Source organism: Pristiophorus japonicus, chromosome 10, assembly GCF_044704955.1.
Source record: "Pristiophorus japonicus isolate sPriJap1 chromosome 10, sPriJap1.hap1, whole genome shotgun sequence".
Taxonomy (NCBI): domain Eukaryota; kingdom Metazoa; phylum Chordata; class Chondrichthyes; family Pristiophoridae; genus Pristiophorus; species Pristiophorus japonicus.
Window position 1 is genome coordinate 200,443,389 of NC_091986.1, and position 20,000 is coordinate 200,463,388.

The window sequence follows — 20,000 nt, forward strand, 5'->3', positions numbered from 1 at the left end:
ATTACTTGATTTTTTTCATTTTTAATTTTTAAATTTTTTTTTGATTGATTTATTGGTTGATTTATTGATTTATTTATCATTTATTATTGATGATGGCTTTTTATTTATAAAAGTGAAGTGTTTAATGTTTGTAAACTTCCCTCCTCCCCACCATCTCTCATTGCCTATGTCTGATTTTCTAAGTGTCGGCAAGGTTTTCTGAGCGTACAAAAATCTACACTTACTCCGTTCTAAGTTAGTTTGGTGTAAGTTTTCTCTGCCTAAACTTGCAAAACGGGAATAAGTAGCTGGACACGTCCCCTTTTAGAAAAAAAAAATCTGTTCTAAAATGGAATTATTCTAACTCACCAGAACTGGAGCAAACTAAATGCCGAGAATTGCAATTTCTAAACCATTTGCTCCAAAAAAATAGAAGCAACTCAGGCTGACACTTGAGCCCGTTGTTTCCACTGATGGGGGAGACTAGAACTAGAGGCATGATCTTAGAATAAGGGGCTGCCCATTTAAAACTGAGATGAGGAGAAATTTCTTCTCTCAGAGGGTTGTAAATCTGTGGAATTCGCTGCCTCAGAGAGCTGTGGAAGCTGAGACCTTGAATAAATTTAAGATAGAAATAGACAGTTTCTTAAACAATAAGGGGATAAGTGGTTATGGCAAGCGGACAGGGAAGTAGAGCTGAGTCCATGATCAGATCAGCCATGATCTTATTAAATGGCGGAGCAGGCTCGAGGGGCCGTATGGCCTACTCCTGTTCCTATTTCTTACATTCTTATGTTCTTATGAGAATCACAGTCCCTGTCACAGGTGGGGCAGATAGTCGTTGAGGGTAAGGGAGGGTGGGACTGGTTTACCGCACGCTCCTTCTGCTGCCTGTGCTTGATTTCTGCATGCTCTCGGCGATGAGACTCGAGGTGCTCAGCGCCCTCCTGGATGCTCTTCCTGCACTTAGGGCAGTCTTTGGTCAGGGACTCCCAGGTATCGGTGGGGATGTTGCACTTTATCAGGGAGGTTTTGAGGATGTCCCTTTAACGTTTCCTCTGCCCACCTTTGGCTCGTTTGCCGTGAAGGAGTTCCGAGTAGAGCGCTTGCTTTGGGAGTCTCGTGTCTGGCATGCGAACAATGTGGCCTGCCCAGCGGAGATGATCAAGTGTGGTCAGTGCTTCAATGCTGGGGACATTGGTCTGGTCGAGGACGCTAATGTTGCTGCGTCTGTCCTCCCAGGGGATTTGTAGGATCTTGTGGAGACATCGTTGGTGCTATTTCTCCAGCTCGAGTTATCAGGCTGCTGGGATACTTGATGAATTAGAATGAATATGTGTCTCGGTTTTTTCTTTTTGATGAGTAATAAATGGCGTGATGTCATTTCTTTCAGATTATAGAAAAGCGAGAAAATATTGAAAATCTGATGAATGCCATTTTCAAAGGAATCTTTCTCCACAGATATCGGTAATGTTACACCCACTCTCCCTGGTTTGAAAATGAATTTCCTCTTGCCATAAGAAAAGTTATTCATCGTTCTGGGAACCTTAGCCTTGATTTTCCATTTCTGCTTGTAACAGAAAGGCTCTTTGCAGGTTTTAGTCAGTCTCAAGTCCAAGTGTGTGGTTGGCACCCAGTATTCTGGAGTCAGCTCATTGACACAGCTTCGGGGGCAGATTTAAATGGGTGTTGGGAGTGCATTAGTTGTGGGAGCGGGAAACCTGGTGGGAAGTGAAATTTAAAGGGCCAGGAACGATTAAAGGAAGTGTCACAATAGTGAGCGGGGGGGGGGAGGGGGAATAGACATTATAAGCGCCTTTGGGAGGGCCTACAAAGGCTTTATGATCCTTTTTAGGGGACTAAAAAAAGACGTGCAAAGACGAAGGAATGGGAAATCCAATGTGCAGGAGTCCGCAGGCAAGTGACGGAGCAGATGCCTGCTATAGTGGAGTTGGTGCTTTCTAGAGGCAGTTATGAAAAGAAGAGAAAGAAAGACTTGCATTTATATAGCACCTTTCACACTGGATGTCTCAAAGCGCTTTGCAGCCAATGAAGTACTTTTGAAGTGTAGTCACTGTTGTAATGTGGGAAACGCAGCAGCCAACTTGCGCACAGCAAGCTCCCACAAACAGCAATGTGATAATGACTAGATAATCTGTTTTTTGTTATGTTGATTGAGTGATAATTATTGGCCAGTACACCGGGGATAACTCCGCTGCTCTTCTTCGAAATAGTGCCATGGGATCTTTTACGTCCACCTGAGAGAGCAGACGGGGCCTCGGTTTAACGTCTCTTCCAAAAGACGGCACCTCCGACAGTACAGCACTCCCTCAGCACTGCACTGGAGTGTCAGACTAGATTTACATGCTCAAGTCCCTGGAGTGGGACTTGAACCCACAACCTTCTGACTCACAAGCAAGAGTGCTACCCACTGAGCCACAGTTGACACTGTATTAAACATAGTGCTCAATCCATTATTATATATAATGATCAAGATGACTCTCTCTCTCACTCCACAGCACCGTCCCCATTATGAACATGCAAAATTGATGGGCCTGCCCCACACGCAAGATGGCTGGAGAATAATTTAGACAGTGCCTCCTCCTTCCGTTCTATCCCCCCCCCCCGTCCCCCCCACCCCTCCCCACGCAGCCATGTAACCTCCTGGGAGAGGCAAAAAAACAAAACAGGGCGAATCAGGGAATATATAATCTGGAAAATTCCTCTCTGACCCCCTCACGGGTTTGAAACCAGTCCAGCTATTATTGATGTCCTGTCTGTCCCCTCAGGTGGATGTAAAAGATCCCACGGCACTATTTTGAAGAAGAGCAGGGGAGATATCCCCAGTGTCCTGGCCAATATTTATCCCTCAATCAGCATCCCAAAAACAGATTATCTGGTCATTATCACATTGCTGGTTGTGGGAGCTTGCTGTGCGCAAATTGGATGCCGCGTTTCCCACATTACAACAGAGGCTACACTCCAAAAGCACTTCCTTGGCTGCGAAGTGCTTTGAGAGGTCCGGTGCTCGTAAAAGGTGCTATATAAATGCAAGTCTTTTATGTCAGAGATGCGGCCTAGAGTGAATCAGGCCTAAAACAGTGTGGGAAAATTAACAAATGTTTTTTTTTAAATGATAAAGAATGTTTTGGCTCATAAAATGTGATGTCGACAATGGGGGAATACATTGAGCAATAAAGAGTGCTCCCTCTAGGCTGTCTGCCCCACCCGCCCCCCCTTTTGACGTGCTTCCTGACGCAGGCTCGAACACCATTTCCATCACTGTCGCAGGGAGTCCCGGGAGGAGGCTCCCTGACAACTCTCTGGGGAAATATGTCGGGCTGGAGCACAGCCGGCAGATTGTTTTGAAGAATGTTACAGCGACCGATGGCGTTTAGTCCTCAGAGTTGCCTTTGCGCGCGTAACATTTTCCATCACAGGGAGAAAGGACATTTTTGTAGCATTATAACGGAGGAGAGCAAAATAAATAATTCCAATCACTACATTCTTGTCAAACTGCTGAAACAGAACATATGGAACGGGTAAATTGTGTGCACCTGTATGAATGTAGTTATACTCTTAAGTTGAGATCTGTTTTTCAAACATTCTTCCCCACCTCTCCTGGCTCTCGCTGGGCTACTGCTCTACCAGCTGCTCTCCGGAACCTTGTCCAATGGTCGTTCCTCATGGAGGCCGGGGAATTGTCAAACTATTTGACTGCATGAGGCATCACAGCTGAAGCCAATTATTGCCACCTTGCCTTCCATCCTTACATACGCAAGGCGGGGGGGGGGCGGTCACTGGAAGAGAACAGCACGAATGGACCCCTTGGCTCTGTTTCTCGCTAACCTGGTGCTGCTGAGTAGGTGAGTTCAGTGAACTCAGTGCAGCCCAGGGATCTCCATTGATCCTGGACCCAGAGAATAATGCATTATCATTTGCAACAGTGGTCAAAACAAGATGGAACCCTCGATGGTTTTAAGTCATGGACTAACTCCCATGAGTTTGCAACAATGAGGGTTGACTGTGTATCTGTCGAGCTATCTGTCTTTCCATCTATAATATAAAATATACATATATATTAAATTCTAAGTCGCAGTGTTTAAGAGATACGCAACCCTGGTGTAGACATTCATCGGAAATATAATTCCCATTTTCCTCCAGTGATGCATTACCTGAGATCAGAGCTATTTGTATCGAGGAAATCGGCGTCTGGATGAAAACCTGCAGCGATCGTTTCCTGACTGACAGCTACTTGAAATACGTGGGATGGACTTTACATGACAAAGTGAGTCAATCTGTAATATTCACTGCTCCTTTCTTCCTTTCTTCCTCTTAGTTGGGCGCTGATTAATTCCCCCTTCGGCGAAGCCTCCTTAGCAGCCCTTTTTGAGTGCTGTTAAATATTCCGACTAATCCGCGGGTTATGTTAATGCCGTGCTGTAATGAGATAGAGCCACCCACAGTGGAAGGATGGAGGGACAGCCTGCCATTTGGTCAGGTCCCGTTCGTGGCCGTTCTGCACGGTTCATGCACCAAGCGAAGGCAAAGGCTCTGGCAGCACCCTGTAGGATATTGGTGCTCGAGCATTCCTCTGTCTTCTGCTATTTTAGTGCGCGTTTTAAATGAGCGAGTGAACACGGATATTCGGCTTTTATGTGTTTGGGGCGATAATGGCGACGGGGGTGGGAAAGTTAGCGGCTGGGAACAGTTTGTGCCTCAGTAGTTAAGTTTGGGCAGCTCAGCGCTGTACACCTCTCTTGGGCACTAAGATGGGAAATTCCCGAGCTAAAGAGTCGAGCAGGGAGCGCCCCGTGGGGGGGAACCCTCCAAAAATCCCACAACATTGTCCACGCCACCACAACACAACCCGCTAACAAAATTAAAAGAAAACAACAATCGCACTTACCTTAGGAGCCCATTACTCACCTCTCCACTGTCGGGACGGTCGGACCGCTCTGACTTCCCAGGCGCTCACTGCGGGCGCACACATCCGGGCGGATGGCTCGGGCAGGAGCCCAAACTCGCACCGGTGTCTCAACCAGGGCCGTTGCACACCGGGCGCAACTCTTCCCGGCGATGCTGCTCTGCATCAGACCTGGGGATCGCCGCGGGGCGCTGGAGGCTGACCGCCCGCCCAGACGTCCTCATTGCCGCCGCTCCGGGGTGGAAAAACGCAGCGCATAGGACCGGAAAATCCAGCCCTAAGAGTTTGTCGACCAGCACCCTATGGCTCAAGTTCAGGGCCCAAGTCTCCCCATCAAAGAGGTTGCCTTTATTCGGCTTTCCTCAAAGCCTCCCTGATAAACTGCAACATCCCCACCGACACCTGGGAATCCCCGGCCCAAGACCGCCCCAAGTGGAGGAAGAGCATCCGGGAGGGCGCTGAGCACCTCGAGTCTCATCGCCGAGAGCATGCAGAAAACAAGCGCAGGCAGCGGAAGGAGCGTGCGGCAAACCTGTCCCACCCACCCTTTCCCTCAACGACTATCTGTCCCACCTGGACAGGGATTGTGGTTCTCATATTGGACTGTTTAGCCACCTAAGGACTCATTTTTAGAGCGGAAGCAAATCCTCCTTGATTCTGAGGGACTGCCAATGATGCTGATGATTCCTTGCACGACTCCCCTACTCCCCATTAATGGATGTCATCCCTCTCAGTGGTGACCTGGGAGGGAGGCTTACAAAAGGAAGGGGAGAAAAGAAAAGGACAAAAAGACAATGTACGCATGGCTAAACATTTGTGTATGCGATTACTTGATGGACAGTCACCGATAGTATTTAAGAGGCTCTTTATAGCGATGAGTAACATCAACAGTCTGTCCTGAAGACGGAAAGGACACATCTTCTGAAAGCTTGATCACTGTGTTAAGACGCTATAATGAGGGGGAAGTCATCTATAATAAAACGCTCCAAGCAGCAACACATTACAGACTGTGTACTCTTCTATATATAAGATGCAGCTGTCTAGATACTCGTTCCAATGTATAACTATATATAAAAGATATGCAGCAATTGTCAGTCCTGTACACAGGTGTGGAGGGGAGGAACTAAAAGGGTCAACCTTCATAAAAGTCACTTTGTAAATATTCAAATGAGCACGTAGCGGACAGGAGTGAGTGTTTGTCAGTGTGCCTCCCAGGCCTCTACTTTTTTCTTTGGAACAGCGGTGGCTGAGGGGAGACTTAATTGAGGTGTGTAACACTATGAGAGGCCTAGACAGAGTGGATAGGAAGCACCTACTTCCCTTAGCAGAGGGGTCAATATCCAGGGGGCATAAATTTAAAGTCATTGGCAGAAGGATTACAGGGGATTTGAGGCGAACCTTTTTTACTCAGAGGGTGGTGGGGGTCTGGAACTCACTGCCTGAAAGGGTGTTAGAGGCAGAAACCCTCATCACATTTAAAAAGTATTTGGATGTGCACTTGAAGTGCTGTAACCTACAGGGCTACGGACCGAGAGCTGGAAAGTGGGATTAGGCTGGATAGCTCTTTTTCGGCCGGCTCGGACATGATGGGCCGAATGGCCTCCTTCCGTGCCGTCAATTTCAATGATTCTGCTACAGTACTAACCAGCTCCTTCAAGCATTGTCGGAGCACGGACACTCTGTGGTATAGAGGAGGGGTGGGCTTCGGTGGACGGCTGCTTCAGCTCAATTCCTGGTCTGGGCTAAATTGAGCTGATAGGTGTCGAGTGGCAGGGACAAGGCCACCCTTCAGATACCACCAAGCATGATGGGCGAGGAGAGGTGCCTGAATGGTTAGGAGGTAGGTGGGGATGGGATCCAGGGAACAGGAGCTGGATCTCCTGGCAGGGATAAGCTTTGAGAGAGTGGGGGAGGGGGTGGGGGAAGAGATCGGGAGATGCTATAGAATAGCAGGGCACAGTGAGTTGGAGGCAGGGATGTGGTTGGAAGCAAGGGGAATAAAGAGGGGAAGATGGTGGTGAGTTTGTGTGAGAGCTGGGTGAGGCGTTCCTTCTCATGGGCGGTGGGGGAGAGTAGTGGGGTTGGAGCAAGGGAGAGCGGTGTGTGTGGCAAAGGAGAAGACAAAGTCTCAATGGTAATGGAAATTTTACAGGTGAAGTACCCATATGAGATGGTGACTTTTAGGCTGTGGATGTAGGTGGCAGAGTTTATGCGAAGGAAGAGATTGAGTGAGGACTGGAGGGGAGAGAAGATAGAGGAGCAGCAGCAAGGGGTGTTTAGACATACGTTGAAATTATCAAGGATGAGGAGCAGGAAACATCACAGGATTACATAGAAACATAGAAAATAGGTGCAGGAGTAGGCCATTCGGCCCTTCGAGCCTGCACCGCCATTCAATGAGTTCATGGCTGAACATGCAACCTCAGTATCCCATTCCTGCTTTCTCGCCATACCTCTTGATCCCCCTAGTAGTAAGGACTATATCTAACTCCTTTTTGAATATATTTAGTGAATTAGCCTCAACAACTTCCTGTGGTAGAGAATTCCACAGGTTCACCACTCTCTGGGTGAAGAAGTTTCTCCTCATCTCGATCCTAAATGGCTTACCCCTTAGCGTTAGACTGTGACCCCTGGTTCTGGACTTCCCCAACATTGGGAACATTCTTCCTGCATCGGATATATGGCACAGAAACAGGCCATTCAGCCCAACCAGTCCATGCTGGCTTTTATGCTCCACGAACCTCCTTCCACCCCTCTCCATCTAACTCTATCAGCATAACCCTCTATTCCCTTCTCCCTCATATGCTCATCTAACCGCCCCTTAAATGCATCTTTACTATTAGCTTCAACCATTCCCTGTGGTAGTGAGTTCCACATTCTCACCACTCTCTGGGTAAAGAAGTTTCTTCTGAATTCTCTATTGGATTTCTTGGTGACTATCTTATATTGATGGCCTCGAGTTTTGCTTTCCCCCACAAGTGGAGACAGTCTCGCTCTGTGTCTACTCTTCAAAACCTTTCATTATTTTAAAGATTAGGTCATCCCCTCGGCCTTCTCTTTTCAAGAGAAAAGCAACCGGTCTGTTTATCCTTTCCTGATTATGTATACCCTCGCATTTCTGGTATCATCCTTGTAAATCTTCTCTGCACCCTCTATATTTTTTTTATTATATGGCGACCAGAATTTTACACAGTACTCCAAATGTGGTCTAACCAAGGTTTGATACAAGTTTAGCATAACTTCCCTACTTTTCAATTCCATTCCTCTGGAAATAAACCCTAGTGCTTGGTTTGCTTTTTTATGGCCTTGTTAACCTGCGTCGCTGCTTTTAGCGATTTGTGTATCTGTACTCCCAGATCCCTTTGGTCCTCTCCCCCGGTTTAGATTCTTATTTTCCAAGTAATATGTGGCATCATTATTTTTGTTACCAAAATGTAATACAGGCAACTCTCGATTATCCGCACACGGATCCAACGGGAAACCATTGTAACGGGATTTAAAATTTCGGCCCGGGAAGCATCGGGCCTGTGCGTTCGGAGTCCTTTCGGCCGGGGAAGGCATCAGATTTTAACTTTATAATGTCAATCGCTCTAACGGAGAAATCGTTTACCTGGCATAGCCCAATCTCTGAGGGACCCGGATAATTGAGAGTTGCCTGTACCTCACATTTATCGATGTTGAAGTTCATTTGCCAATTATATGCCCATTATGCAAGTTTATTAATGTCTGCTTGTAATTTGTTGCAGTCCTCCTGAGGACTGATTATCGCCCTCAATTTGGTGTCGTCCGCAAATTTTGAAATTGTGTTTTTGATTCCAAAGTCTAAATTGTTAATATAAATTGTGAACAGCATTGGTCCAAGCACTGAAACTTGTGGAACCCCACTTTCTACCTTCTGCCACTGTGAATACCCTTTACCCCTACTCTCTGCTTTCTGTCTTGAAGCCAGCTAACTATCCATTCTGTAACTTGTCCCCTGACTCTGCATTGTCTGACCTTATTCATCAGTCCATTATGTGGTATCTTATCAAAGGCCTTTTGGAAATCTAGATAAATTGCATCTACTGCATTACCCTTGTCTACTCTCTCTGTTACCTCTTCAAAGAATTCAGTGGGGCTGGTCAAGCAAGACTTTCCCTTTTGAAATCCATGCATCGTTGATGTTTAGTAAACCTGAATTATATTGAACAGAAAATGTACTTTGGCTTTTTTTTCTTCCTCTAACATCGGAGTTAATTTTTTTTAAGCAAAGTGATGTGAGGTTGAAATGCCTGATTGGATTACTGGGCCTGTACTCTGACAAAGAACGTTGTTCAAAGATGGATCTTTTCACGTGTCGTTTCAAGGTGAGTCAAATGTTTACTATTCTAGTGGCCTCCGAGGCGATGGTTAGACTCTGTGTGACTGACGGGTTTGGTACAGGGAGCCTGCTACAGAATCAGTGTTGCCCGCTCTGGCTGGATGAATTCCTGGAGGCTTCATCATATGACCTCCCTTCTCATCTGGTTAATCAGCCTCTTTTCCCAGCTCCAATTTAATAACTAATCATGAACAAAAGTGTTCAAAGAAAATGAAAAAATTAAAACGCCCAATTTGATTTTTCACCCGTGTTGCTCACAGCAGCGTCCAGGACAACCCAGGAGGGTGTACAGAATGGTGGCCGTTTCTGAGGCCTGGGATGGGTGTGGGTACCGAGTAGAGATTGCGTGTATGCGGGGCTGGGTGTTTGGAGATGGGTTGCTTTGCAAAAGAAAGAAAACCAAACGAAAAGAAAGATAAGGCCAGGGGCAGAGTACAGGTAGGCCCAGGGGCGGAGTACAGGTAGGCCCAGGGGCGGAGTACAGGTGGGCCCAGGGGCGGAGTACAGGTGGGCCCAGGGGCGGCGTACAGGTGGGCCCAGGGGCGGCGTACAGGTGGGCCCAGGGGCGGCGTACAGGTGGGCCCAGGGGCGGAGTACAGGTGGGCCCAGGGGCGGAGTACAGGTGGGGTCAGGGGCGGAGTACAGGTGGGCCCAGGGGTAGAGTACAGGTAGACCCAGGAGTGGATTACTGGGCAGAGGTGGGTGTAGAGTCAGTGTAGGATACAGACTCCTTAAATTGAGACTGAGGCCTATGGAGGTACAGGTATTTCGACATCTACTTGTTGTAAATGGACCTGTAGAATTGTGATGTAATTTTATTGCCATTTTATGTTCATGGTCACGTAATAATCCATTCACAATGTTTAAAGTGGCAGTGTTATCAAAATTTCCCTCCCAGTCTCAGCTTGTGGGTGAAGTGTCAGCTTGGCTGTATCTCAAGAGATTTTGCTTGCTGCAATTCACACTGGTGTGGTAGGAGGCGCACTTCTGAACTTGAGGCATATTGCTGCAATATGTTGAAAGAAAACAAAATCTGCTGAACTTTCAACTCAGAATACTACCAGACAGTGAGCACCTGTGTTTGGCCAGGTTGTGAGCTAAACCATGGGGTGGAGGGAGGGGTGGGGAGGTGGGAGGTGAAGAGTAGAAAGACTAAGGGAGGGGACATAGTTACTATCTCACTTCGTAGGCAATGAGTAAGGGGGCATGTTTTATGACATCCATTGAAGAATATTACCACAGGATGGAAGCCAATTATTTATGACGTGCTCTCACAGTCAGGGGCTGCCTGCCTCAACTATAAAAATTACTCCATCCCCACAGTTTTGGTCAGGGGGTCTGGGTTGCCTGACATTGGCCGACCTTTGACCCTGCTCCGCCTCACCTCTGCTGGTGGAGTGGGCCCATCGGAATTTCACTTTTTTAATCAAACGGCTTCTCCACTCTGTACAAGCCTGTGGGCCAGGGTTGCTGAAATGGCAGTCCGCTGGACACATTAGTGCATGGAAAAGATTAATGGTTGGTCTCTAAATATGTGCCGCACACGATCATATGGTCTAAATATATTAAAGAAATAATCAATATTAATATATTAGATTGTGCTGTATAATTGAATTATCATTTGAGCATCAAATCATTGTTAATATAATCACTTGCCTGTGGAGGCCAAGATCATTGACATTTTTCGTAAGTGGACTTGGGTCTAATTGAGTACCCTATGGCTATACTATGTCCCATTGCTTTCCAACAGGACAGGATAATATCAATGACACTGGACAAAGAAAGTGAAGTCGCTGTACAAGCAATAAAGGTGTTGACTCTCATGTTGCAGTAAGTAAATACTTTTTTTTAATTACTATTGGTTTAATAAAAGACGGTTTTTCCAATTGTGTTGGCACATTCATGTGGGTTTCTGATTGCCGACTAGAATGACAATGAATCAAACCATGCGGGGCTTAGCCTGATTGCATTGTGTTGCCATGACGCATCCTGCTTCAACATTGGTCCCATTCCATGAAACTTTGATGGACCAGCTAGTGACTGTTTTCCCCATCCCAAGCCCTTACCATCCACCAATACTGTGCAGAGTCCCTTCGGAACAAAATAGTTTCCATTCCCTACTATCTTACAGAATTCCCAGTGGTCAAGTACTTGACTATTCACTTCTATCCTATCATTTCAATGGACTCAATCACTTCCCATTCCCTTCCATTGGATAGAATTCCAGTGGACTAAAAGTAACAGGTAAGATATCCACTGATATTAGTTCATGCTTTTTCCAAATGATCTCCCCTTTTCTCCCACCGTCGTCTCAAGGCAGGGACCCTGGGTGCAGCTCGGTTTTATGTATACCAGCAGTTTGTACAATGAACATTGGCAACTTAACTGACTGAGGGGAAGGGGGTCATCGACAAAGGACCTAAATCTCTCCTCGCCCAATGTCCATGCACTTTGCAGCAGGGATCACGGGATAGAGATCAGGAGCCGGGATTCTGAACAATATTCCTCTACCTCGACCATGGTCGCTTCGGTCAGACTTCTGACTGACAATATCTGGGTTATTGGTTGGATCTCCTTTATTTCAGTTCCAAAAATATTACACGGAGCGTTTTAATTCCTGCTCACATTACGGTCACTTTAAAAAATGGTGCCTCGATGGAAAAAGAAACATGCGGAAGACCACACGGACTAAAACGATTAAACTCCTTCTCTTGTTTCTCAATATCCTGTAGGAACTGTGAGGAGGTATTAACTTCCAGAGACTGTCAACAGATGTACCACTTTGTTTACTCAGCACATAGACCTGTGGCGCTGGCAGCTGGTGAATTCCTACACAAGAAGTAAGTGAGGCTCTTCTGAATTAGAGGGAATTAGCACAGTAATGGCCCGAGCATCCTCCTTCTGTCTCATTGTCATAAGGCAAGTTCCAGAGGGGGAGCATCAACAGAGGAGAAGCCGATCACGAGGATGGTGGTGTCGGGGGAACATTTACATATGTAAGGGTTGTACGCCCGGCGACGCCTGAAAAATGGCCACACAATGTTAGGTTGGATGCCTTGCATGGGTCTGTGGAGCGCAGAACGTTGCTCCCCAAAATTGGCTTTCATTGCAGCCGTTTTGCATCCTTAAAGTAGGCGCAGTGAGGTCCAGTATCTACCCATGTCAACTGTGGCTCAGTGTGTAGTTCAATGGGTAGCACACGCGCCTCTGAGTCAGAAGATTGTCGGCTCAAGTCCCACTCCAGGAACTTGAGCACATAAATCTAGGCTGACACTCCAGTGCAGTGCTGAGGGAGTGCTGCACTTTCAGAGGTGCCGTCTTTCAGATGAAGTGTTAAAGTGAGGTCCCGTCTGCTCTCTCAGGTGGATGTAAAAGATCCCATGTCACTATTTCAAAGAGCAGGGGAGCTATCCCCGGTGTCCTGGCCAATATTTATCCCCCAATCAACATAACAAAAAACAGATTATCTGGTCATTATCACATGGCTGATTGTGGGAGCTTGCTGTGCGCAAGTTGGCTGCTGTGTTTCCTATGTTACAACAGTGACTACACTTCAAAAGGTATTTCATTGGCTGTAAAGTGCTTTGAGACATCCGGTGGTCTCGAAAGGCACTATATAAATGCAAGTCTTTCTTTCTTTACCCAAAGATGGGTGATGGGTGTTAGTCACAATATCAAAGACAATATTATACAATTTACAGCATTATTGAACTGAAAGCATAATGGCGGGATCTGAGAACTTGCCGCAGTCTCACAGTGATGCCACACACGACCAAGAAAATTACCTCAGGCGACAGTTTTTAAACCGCGAGTTGTTACTTTAAGGAATGTTATTTTAAAATAGCCACGTCAACTGACAGGGCCAATGGGATGCTTTTGGCCTCAGCATCCCTGAGCTAAGAGTTGAGAAGTTAGCCCACGGTCGCCATTCTAATTATGTCCAATTCTGGGCACCACACTTTAGGAAGGATGTGAAGGCCTTAGAGAGGGTCAGAAAAGATTTACCAGAATGGTTCCAGGGATGAGGTACTTCAGTGACGTGGATCGACTGGAGAAGCTGGGGTTGTTCTCCTTAGAGCAGAGAAGATTGAGAGGAAATTTGAGAGAGGTGTTCAAGGTCATGAGGGGTCTGGACAGAGTGGATAGAGAGAAACTGTTCCCATTGGCAGAAGGGTCGAGAAGCAGAGGACACAGATTGAAGGTGATTGACAAAAGAGCCAAAGGCGACATGAGGAAAAACTTTTTCGCACAGCGAGTGGTTAGGATCTGGAATGCACTGCCTGAGAGGGTGGTGGAGTCAGACTCAATCGTGGCTTTCAAAAGGGAGTTGGATAAGTGCCTGAAAGAAAAAGATTTGCAGGGTTACGGGGAAAGGGCGGGGGAGTGGGACTAGCTGAGGTGCTCTTGCAGAGAGCCGGCACGGGCTCGACAGGCCGAATGGCCTCCTTCTGTGCTGTAACCGTTCCTGACTGCTCACCAGTGACCTCTGCTGGACAGTGCTGGTGTCAGGTGATGCTCAGCTGTGATGCCGCTCATGTAGAATAGCCAGGCTACCAGAGGCTTTGGAGGCAAGGAGGAGAGATAAGGGGAGAAAATTTGAAGCCAATGGTGCTGGAAGCAGCTGATGTTTGCTATCTATATGTAATTCTCAGTGGATGATGACAGGTCTGGGGTTTAAAAGGTTTCAAAAATAATGTTATGTCTTTAATACTCTTATGAATGACTCCACGAGGTCTAGCATTGCACTTGAGCTGTTGTGACCTTAGTCCCATTTATTGTAATTCCAGAGTGAGGCACAAGCATGGTGGGTTGCCTTTTATACTGGGCCCTGCACACCTATCTCTGGTGGCACACCTTATGTGACTATACAGTTAGTATACATGGTCTATATACATGACAAATAGTGTTTGTCTTACTTACTGGGGGCAATTCAGCAGGGGGCAACTTCGGATACGATTTATTTCCTTCCTAAGTATGTGCATGTGTTTTCTGTACATTACAACATGACTACACTCCAAATATTGGCTGCATTGGCTGTAAAGCGCCTTGAGACGTCTAGTGGATGTGAAAGGTGCTATATAGATGCAAGTCTTTTCTGTACAGTCAATGCAGGCAAATTCTAGTGCCTATAAAAAGCAGAGGTAGTAGCGTCATCTGCAGGATATGCAAAAAGCACTAAGGTATTTAAGGGCAGCAATTATCATCAAAGGCGGTCCATTGAACGAGGATGACTTGCTTCCACGAGTTCACAGATGTTTCGATGAAGGACCCGATGTTCCAGTCCTGAACTCCAGTTGAAGGGGTGGAAGATGCCTGTGTGTGGATTTTTTTAACGTGTGGTGACCGTTGCACATCAGCCACCACACAGGCTTGACAGAGCTAGGTCTTTATCCAGTGGCAAGGGTTGAACCAGGACGACTGGAGACCTGCTATGCTGCACGGACCTACCGCACACACATATCGCAGTGTGGGCCGGCCCGTGCTGCCCCTGGGCCCTCAGCTCCTCTGGGCCCCGCACCCTCATCTGTCGCACATCCGCCACGATCTCTCCCCGCTCCTCCGCCATAAACATTCACCGCATCTCGCCACAAACACTCGCCGCTCATCCGCCCCGACCTTCCCACTCCTCTGTACCTGGGCCCTGCCGATGTTCCTGCCCACGCTCCAAAACGGTGACCAGGGTTCTGATGACAAGGAGATCCGAAGGCTTCTGCGAGGTGATCAGATTTCTTTAGGCCCGGAGCCTGACATATCACACCCTACAAACAACAGTGTCTCTCAAATTCTGCCTTCGATGGCCGGTGATGTTCTTGTGGTTGCTCCTGCTCCACTGCGGTAACTTCACCGATAGTGCGGCAGAAATCCGTATTCTGCACTTCCGATAAAGTTGCGGTAGTGGAGCTTTGAGGAATATCCTGGCCTATATCTTTTCTGTATTTGTCAGAAAGAATTTGCATTTAAACAGCGCCTTTCATGACATGAGGATGTCCCAAAGCACTTTACAACCAATGATGTACTTTGGAAATGTGGCCAGTTTTGTAATGTGGGAAATGCAACAGCCAATCTGTGCGCAGCAATCTCCCACAAACAGCAGTTAGTGATGTTGGTTGAGGGGTGAATGTTGGCCAGGACACGGGAGAGAATTCCCCTGCTCTTCTTCAAAATGGTTACACGGGATTCTTTACGTCCACCTGAGAGAGCAGACGGGGCCTCGGTTTAACGTCTCATCCAAAAGACGGCACCTCCAACAGTGCAGCACTCCCTCAGTACAGCACTGGAATGTCAGCTTAGATTATATGCTCAATTGTCTGGAGTGGGACTTGAACCCACAATCTTGTTGACTCACTAGTACATTTTTTTCTGTTGTATACTAATAAAACTGTTTTCTGAAATGATACCGCCTATTTCCTTTGGGCAGCAGGTGCTGCCTTCAGTATGACCGTGGATCCTCGGGAATGTTTCTCTATTTGCAAACGGTTCTGGAAAGTGTGCCAGTAGTTACAGGGTGTTTTGAGCAGTGTGTCAATAATTACAGGAGTGTGTCAATATTTGTAGGGGTCCTCGAGAGTGTGTCAATATTTGCACGGGTTCCCTGAGAATGTGTCACTATTTGCACAGGTTCCCCGAGAATATGTGATTATTTGTAGGAGGTCCCCAAGAGTGTGTCAATATTTTCAAACGATCCCCCGAAAGTGTGTCAATATTTGTAGGTGGTCCCTGAGAGTGTGTCCTTATATGTAGGGAGTCACCGAGAGTGTGTCAATATTTGCAGGGAAACCCGACAGTGTATCAATATTTGAAGGGGGTCCCTAAGAGTGTGCCAATATTTAAAGGGGGTCCCCGAGAGAATGTGTCTATATTGGATGGGGTTTCCCGAGAGTGTGCCAATATTTGCAGGAGGTCCCCAAGAGTGTATCAATATTTGTAGTAGGTCCCCGGGAATGTGTCAATATTTGCAGGAGGTCGTCAAAAGTGTATCAATATTTGTAGCAGGTCCCTGAGAATGTGTCTACATTTGTAGGAGGTCCCCGGGGGTGTGTCAATATTTGAAGGGGGACCCCAAGATTGTTTCAGTATCTGCAGGGGGTCCTCGGGTGTATGTCAATATTTGAAGGGGGTCCCCGAGTGTGTGTCAATATTTGTAGGAGGTGCCCAAGATTGTTTCAGTATCTGCAGGGGGTCCCTGAGAATGTGTCTACATTTGTAGGAGGTCCCTGAGAGCGTGTCAATATTTGAAGGGGGTCCCCAAGATTGTTTCAGTATCTGCAGGGGGTCCTCGGGTGTGTGTATATTTGAAGGGGATCCTCGAGAGTGTGTCTATATTTGAAGGGGGTTCCCGGGAGTGTGTCAGTATTTGAAGGGGGTCCCCGGGAGCATTTCATTATCTGCAGAGGGTCCTCGGGAGTGTGTCAATATTTGCAGGGAGTCCATGAAAAGGGCCAATTTCTGTGAATGTACACGCTTACCTATTTGACAAAGAAATACCAGGCACACCAATCGATGGAAAACATCTGTATTTAGGCTGTTTTGCAGTCAGGAGTCGGAAGTGCAAGATGAAATGCCTGAGAGAAAGGAGAAACCCATCTGTAATATCAACCACATCAGGACTCTCGTGAACTTCTATCAGAAGAGCGAGGTGAGATTAATGCTTTAGATATATTACAATATTAAATCTTTCTCACTGAAGTTGTAGACCGACATTGTGAGTTATTACTTTGGTTGAAATGTTACCTTCCTCAGCAGCACAGAGTTTGAGGATTCGTTTTCTGGTTCGTTATCCATTGTCATATTTTATTAGTGAGAGCCCGAGTTGTTGGGCCACCCCCATGCAGGGCACCACCCAGGTTGGAAAACGTGGAAGATCAGACAAAGTAAAGCTGGAAGTCGCGATTAGGTGAGGCAAATCGTAAGAGGAGACCAAGGAGGGAAGAAATTCCACAGGGCCTGGGACAGATTGAATTGGATTAACAGTGGGTTTTAATTTCAACAGTGATGCTGCGAGGAGGAGGAAGACTTGTAGGGTGGCCTATTTGGAACTTAGGGAGAACAGGATAGGAAAGTTGAGGAAAAAATAGTATAAGAACATAAGAAATAGGAGCAGGATTAGGCCATTTGGCCCCTCGAGCCTGCTCCACCATTCAATAAGATCATGGCTGATCTGATCATGGACTCAGCTCCACTTCCCCGCCCGATACCCATAACCCTTGACTCCCTTCTCATTCAAAAATCTGTCTTATCTCCACCTTAAATATATTCAATGACCCAGCCTCCACAGCTCTCTGGGGCAGAGAATTCCAAAGATTCACGACCCTCTGAGAGAAGAAATTCCTCCTCATCTCTGTTTTCAATGGGCAACCCCTTATTCTGAAACTATGCCCCCTAGTTCTAGATTCCCCCATGAGGGGAAACATCTTCTCTGCATCTACCATGTTCAGCCCCCTCAGAATCTTATGTGTTTCAATAATATCACCTCTCATTCTTCTAAACTCCAATGAGTATAGGCCCAACCTGCTCAACCTTTCTGCATAAGACAGCCCCTTCATCTCAGGAGTCAACCTAGTGAACCTTCTCTGAACTACCTCCAATGCAAGTATAGCTCTCCTTAAATAAGGAGACCAAAACTGTATGCGGTACTCCAGATGTGGTATCAATAAAATAGATAGAAATGTTACAATGGCAATCGAGAGACTGGAGACAAGAGATGAGAGAAGGATCACCCAATCGATGACAATCTTATTCGGTAGTGTTGGAGAGGTACAAGATGAGTGTCACCAGATACAGGATTCAAGTCTTATATAGATCTGGGGGGAACATTTTAATTGATAGGATTGTCCCATCTGGTTTACTGGCTGTTGAATTAATTTAGTCCTTGTACATTTTACAAGGTGCTTCACAGAAGCGTTATCAGGCAAAATTTGACACCAAGCCACATTAAGAGTTTTAATGAGCGACTTAAAGGAGTGAGAGAGGTAGAGGTGAGGAATGTCTAGAGCTTAGATTCCAGGCAGCTGAAGACACGGCTGTCAATGGGACAATTAAAATAGGGGTAGATTAATGGAAGGGAAATTTTCCCGTTTTCTATAAGGGGCATCCAATCCAATAGGCAAGTTGAAAATCAGCCCCATTATATGCCAGGAACAAATGATCTCCATTGCAGAGAAAAAGGACTCAAAGCAGAGAGACCAGCGGCCAGAATCAACAAAGCCTTTGTCCTGACTGTTACCTCATCGTGTGGGTGGTGTGTTGCTTTTATAGTAAGCATTCCTGTGTCGGCGAGGGATCTTGATGAAGGTGGGATGGGTTAGGAGCTAGAGTGAGAGGCTGGTCTTCAAACGCTAATGGCAAGGACCCCTTCAACCTATCAGACCGCCCTCACAGACAAAATAAAATGGTGAAACAAGTTAAACAGCATACCGCATAATTGTGGTTTTCAATTCCTTGAGTTGTTTAACATCAATAAACCAGCACGGGCTCGACAGGCCGAATGGCCTTTTGCCATGCTATGATTCTATGATTGTAGCTGGAAGCTCAATGCTTGCTCCTTGTTCCCTTTAGGGATGTGCACAGTCTGCCTACCTCGTCGACAGTCTCTGGGATTACTCCACATTCCTGCTGAAGGACTGGGAGTCCATGACGGCTTTATTGTTGGGGGGTGAAGACCTTGAGGAGGAAGGTAAGGAAGCTGTTTGAGGAGCGAGTCTTGAATTCTTGCAGTCGGTTCAGAATACATGCATTCAAAAAGTGCTTTTGTTTTCCAGCCTTAACTAACCTACAGAAAAAAGCGCTGGTTGAAATTATGCTGAGCTCAATACGCCAAGCTGCTGAAGGTCATCCTCCTGCAGGCAGATGTTTAGGGAAAAAGGTTAGTCTCGTGTCACTTCACTTCCTAGTTCCATTGGAAAATGCCTTCATTTAAAACCCCACCTGGACTGGCATATAGTACACAACATGGGCTCAGCGTATTTTTAAATTTGTTCCTGGGATGTGGGCGTCGCTGGCAAGGCCAGCAGTTATTGGCCATCCCTAATTGCCCTTGAACCACTGCAGTCCGCGTGGTGAAGGTGCTCCCACAGTGTTGTTAGGGAGGGAGTTCCAGGATTTTAACCCAGTGACGATGAAGGAATGGCGATATATTTCCAAGTCAGGATGGTGTGTGACTTGCAGGGGCACATAGAAAATAGGTGCAGGAGTAGGCAATTCTGCTCTTCGAGCCTGCACCACCATTCAATAAGATCATGGCTGATCATTCACCTCAGTAGCCCTTTCCTGCTTTCTCTCCATACCCCTAAATTCCTTTAGCCGTAAGGGCCATATCTAACTCCCTCTTGAATATATCCAATGAATTGGCATCAACAACTCACTGCGGAAAGGAATTCCACAGGTGAGCAACTCTCTGAGTGAAGAAGTTTCTCCTCATCTCAGTCCGAAATGGCTTACCCCTTATTCTTAGACTTTGTCCCCTGGTTCTGGACTTCCCCAACATCGGGAACATTCTTCCTGCAACTAACCTGTCCAGTCCCGTCAGAATGTTATATGTTTCTATGAGATCCCCCCTCATCCTTCTAAACTCCAGTGAATACAGGCCCAGTCGATCCAGTCTCTTCTCATATGTCAGTCCTGCCATCCCGGGAATCAGTCTGGTGAACCTTCGCTGCACTCCCTCAATAGCAAGAACGTCCTTCCTCAGATTAGGAGACCAAAACTGAACATAATATTCCAGGTGAGGCCACACCA

General features: G+C 46.7%; 1 protein-coding gene across 1 annotated transcript in view; it reads left to right on the forward strand.

Moving 5' to 3' along the window:
* Positions 1–20,000, forward strand: part of LOC139274902 (cohesin subunit SA-2-like) — a 181,626-nt gene that overhangs the window by 97,052 nt on the left and 64,574 nt on the right. Inside the window, exons 10-17 of the mRNA XM_070891629.1 lie at positions 1,373–1,446; positions 4,144–4,267; positions 9,154–9,252; positions 11,017–11,096; positions 11,999–12,106; positions 16,788–16,902; positions 18,822–18,939; positions 19,025–19,128. Coding sequence (XP_070747730.1) covers positions 1,373–1,446; positions 4,144–4,267; positions 9,154–9,252; positions 11,017–11,096; positions 11,999–12,106; positions 16,788–16,902; positions 18,822–18,939; positions 19,025–19,128 — 822 coding nt within the window. The remainder of the gene's footprint in view (positions 1–1,372; positions 1,447–4,143; positions 4,268–9,153; positions 9,253–11,016; positions 11,097–11,998; positions 12,107–16,787; positions 16,903–18,821; positions 18,940–19,024; positions 19,129–20,000) is intronic.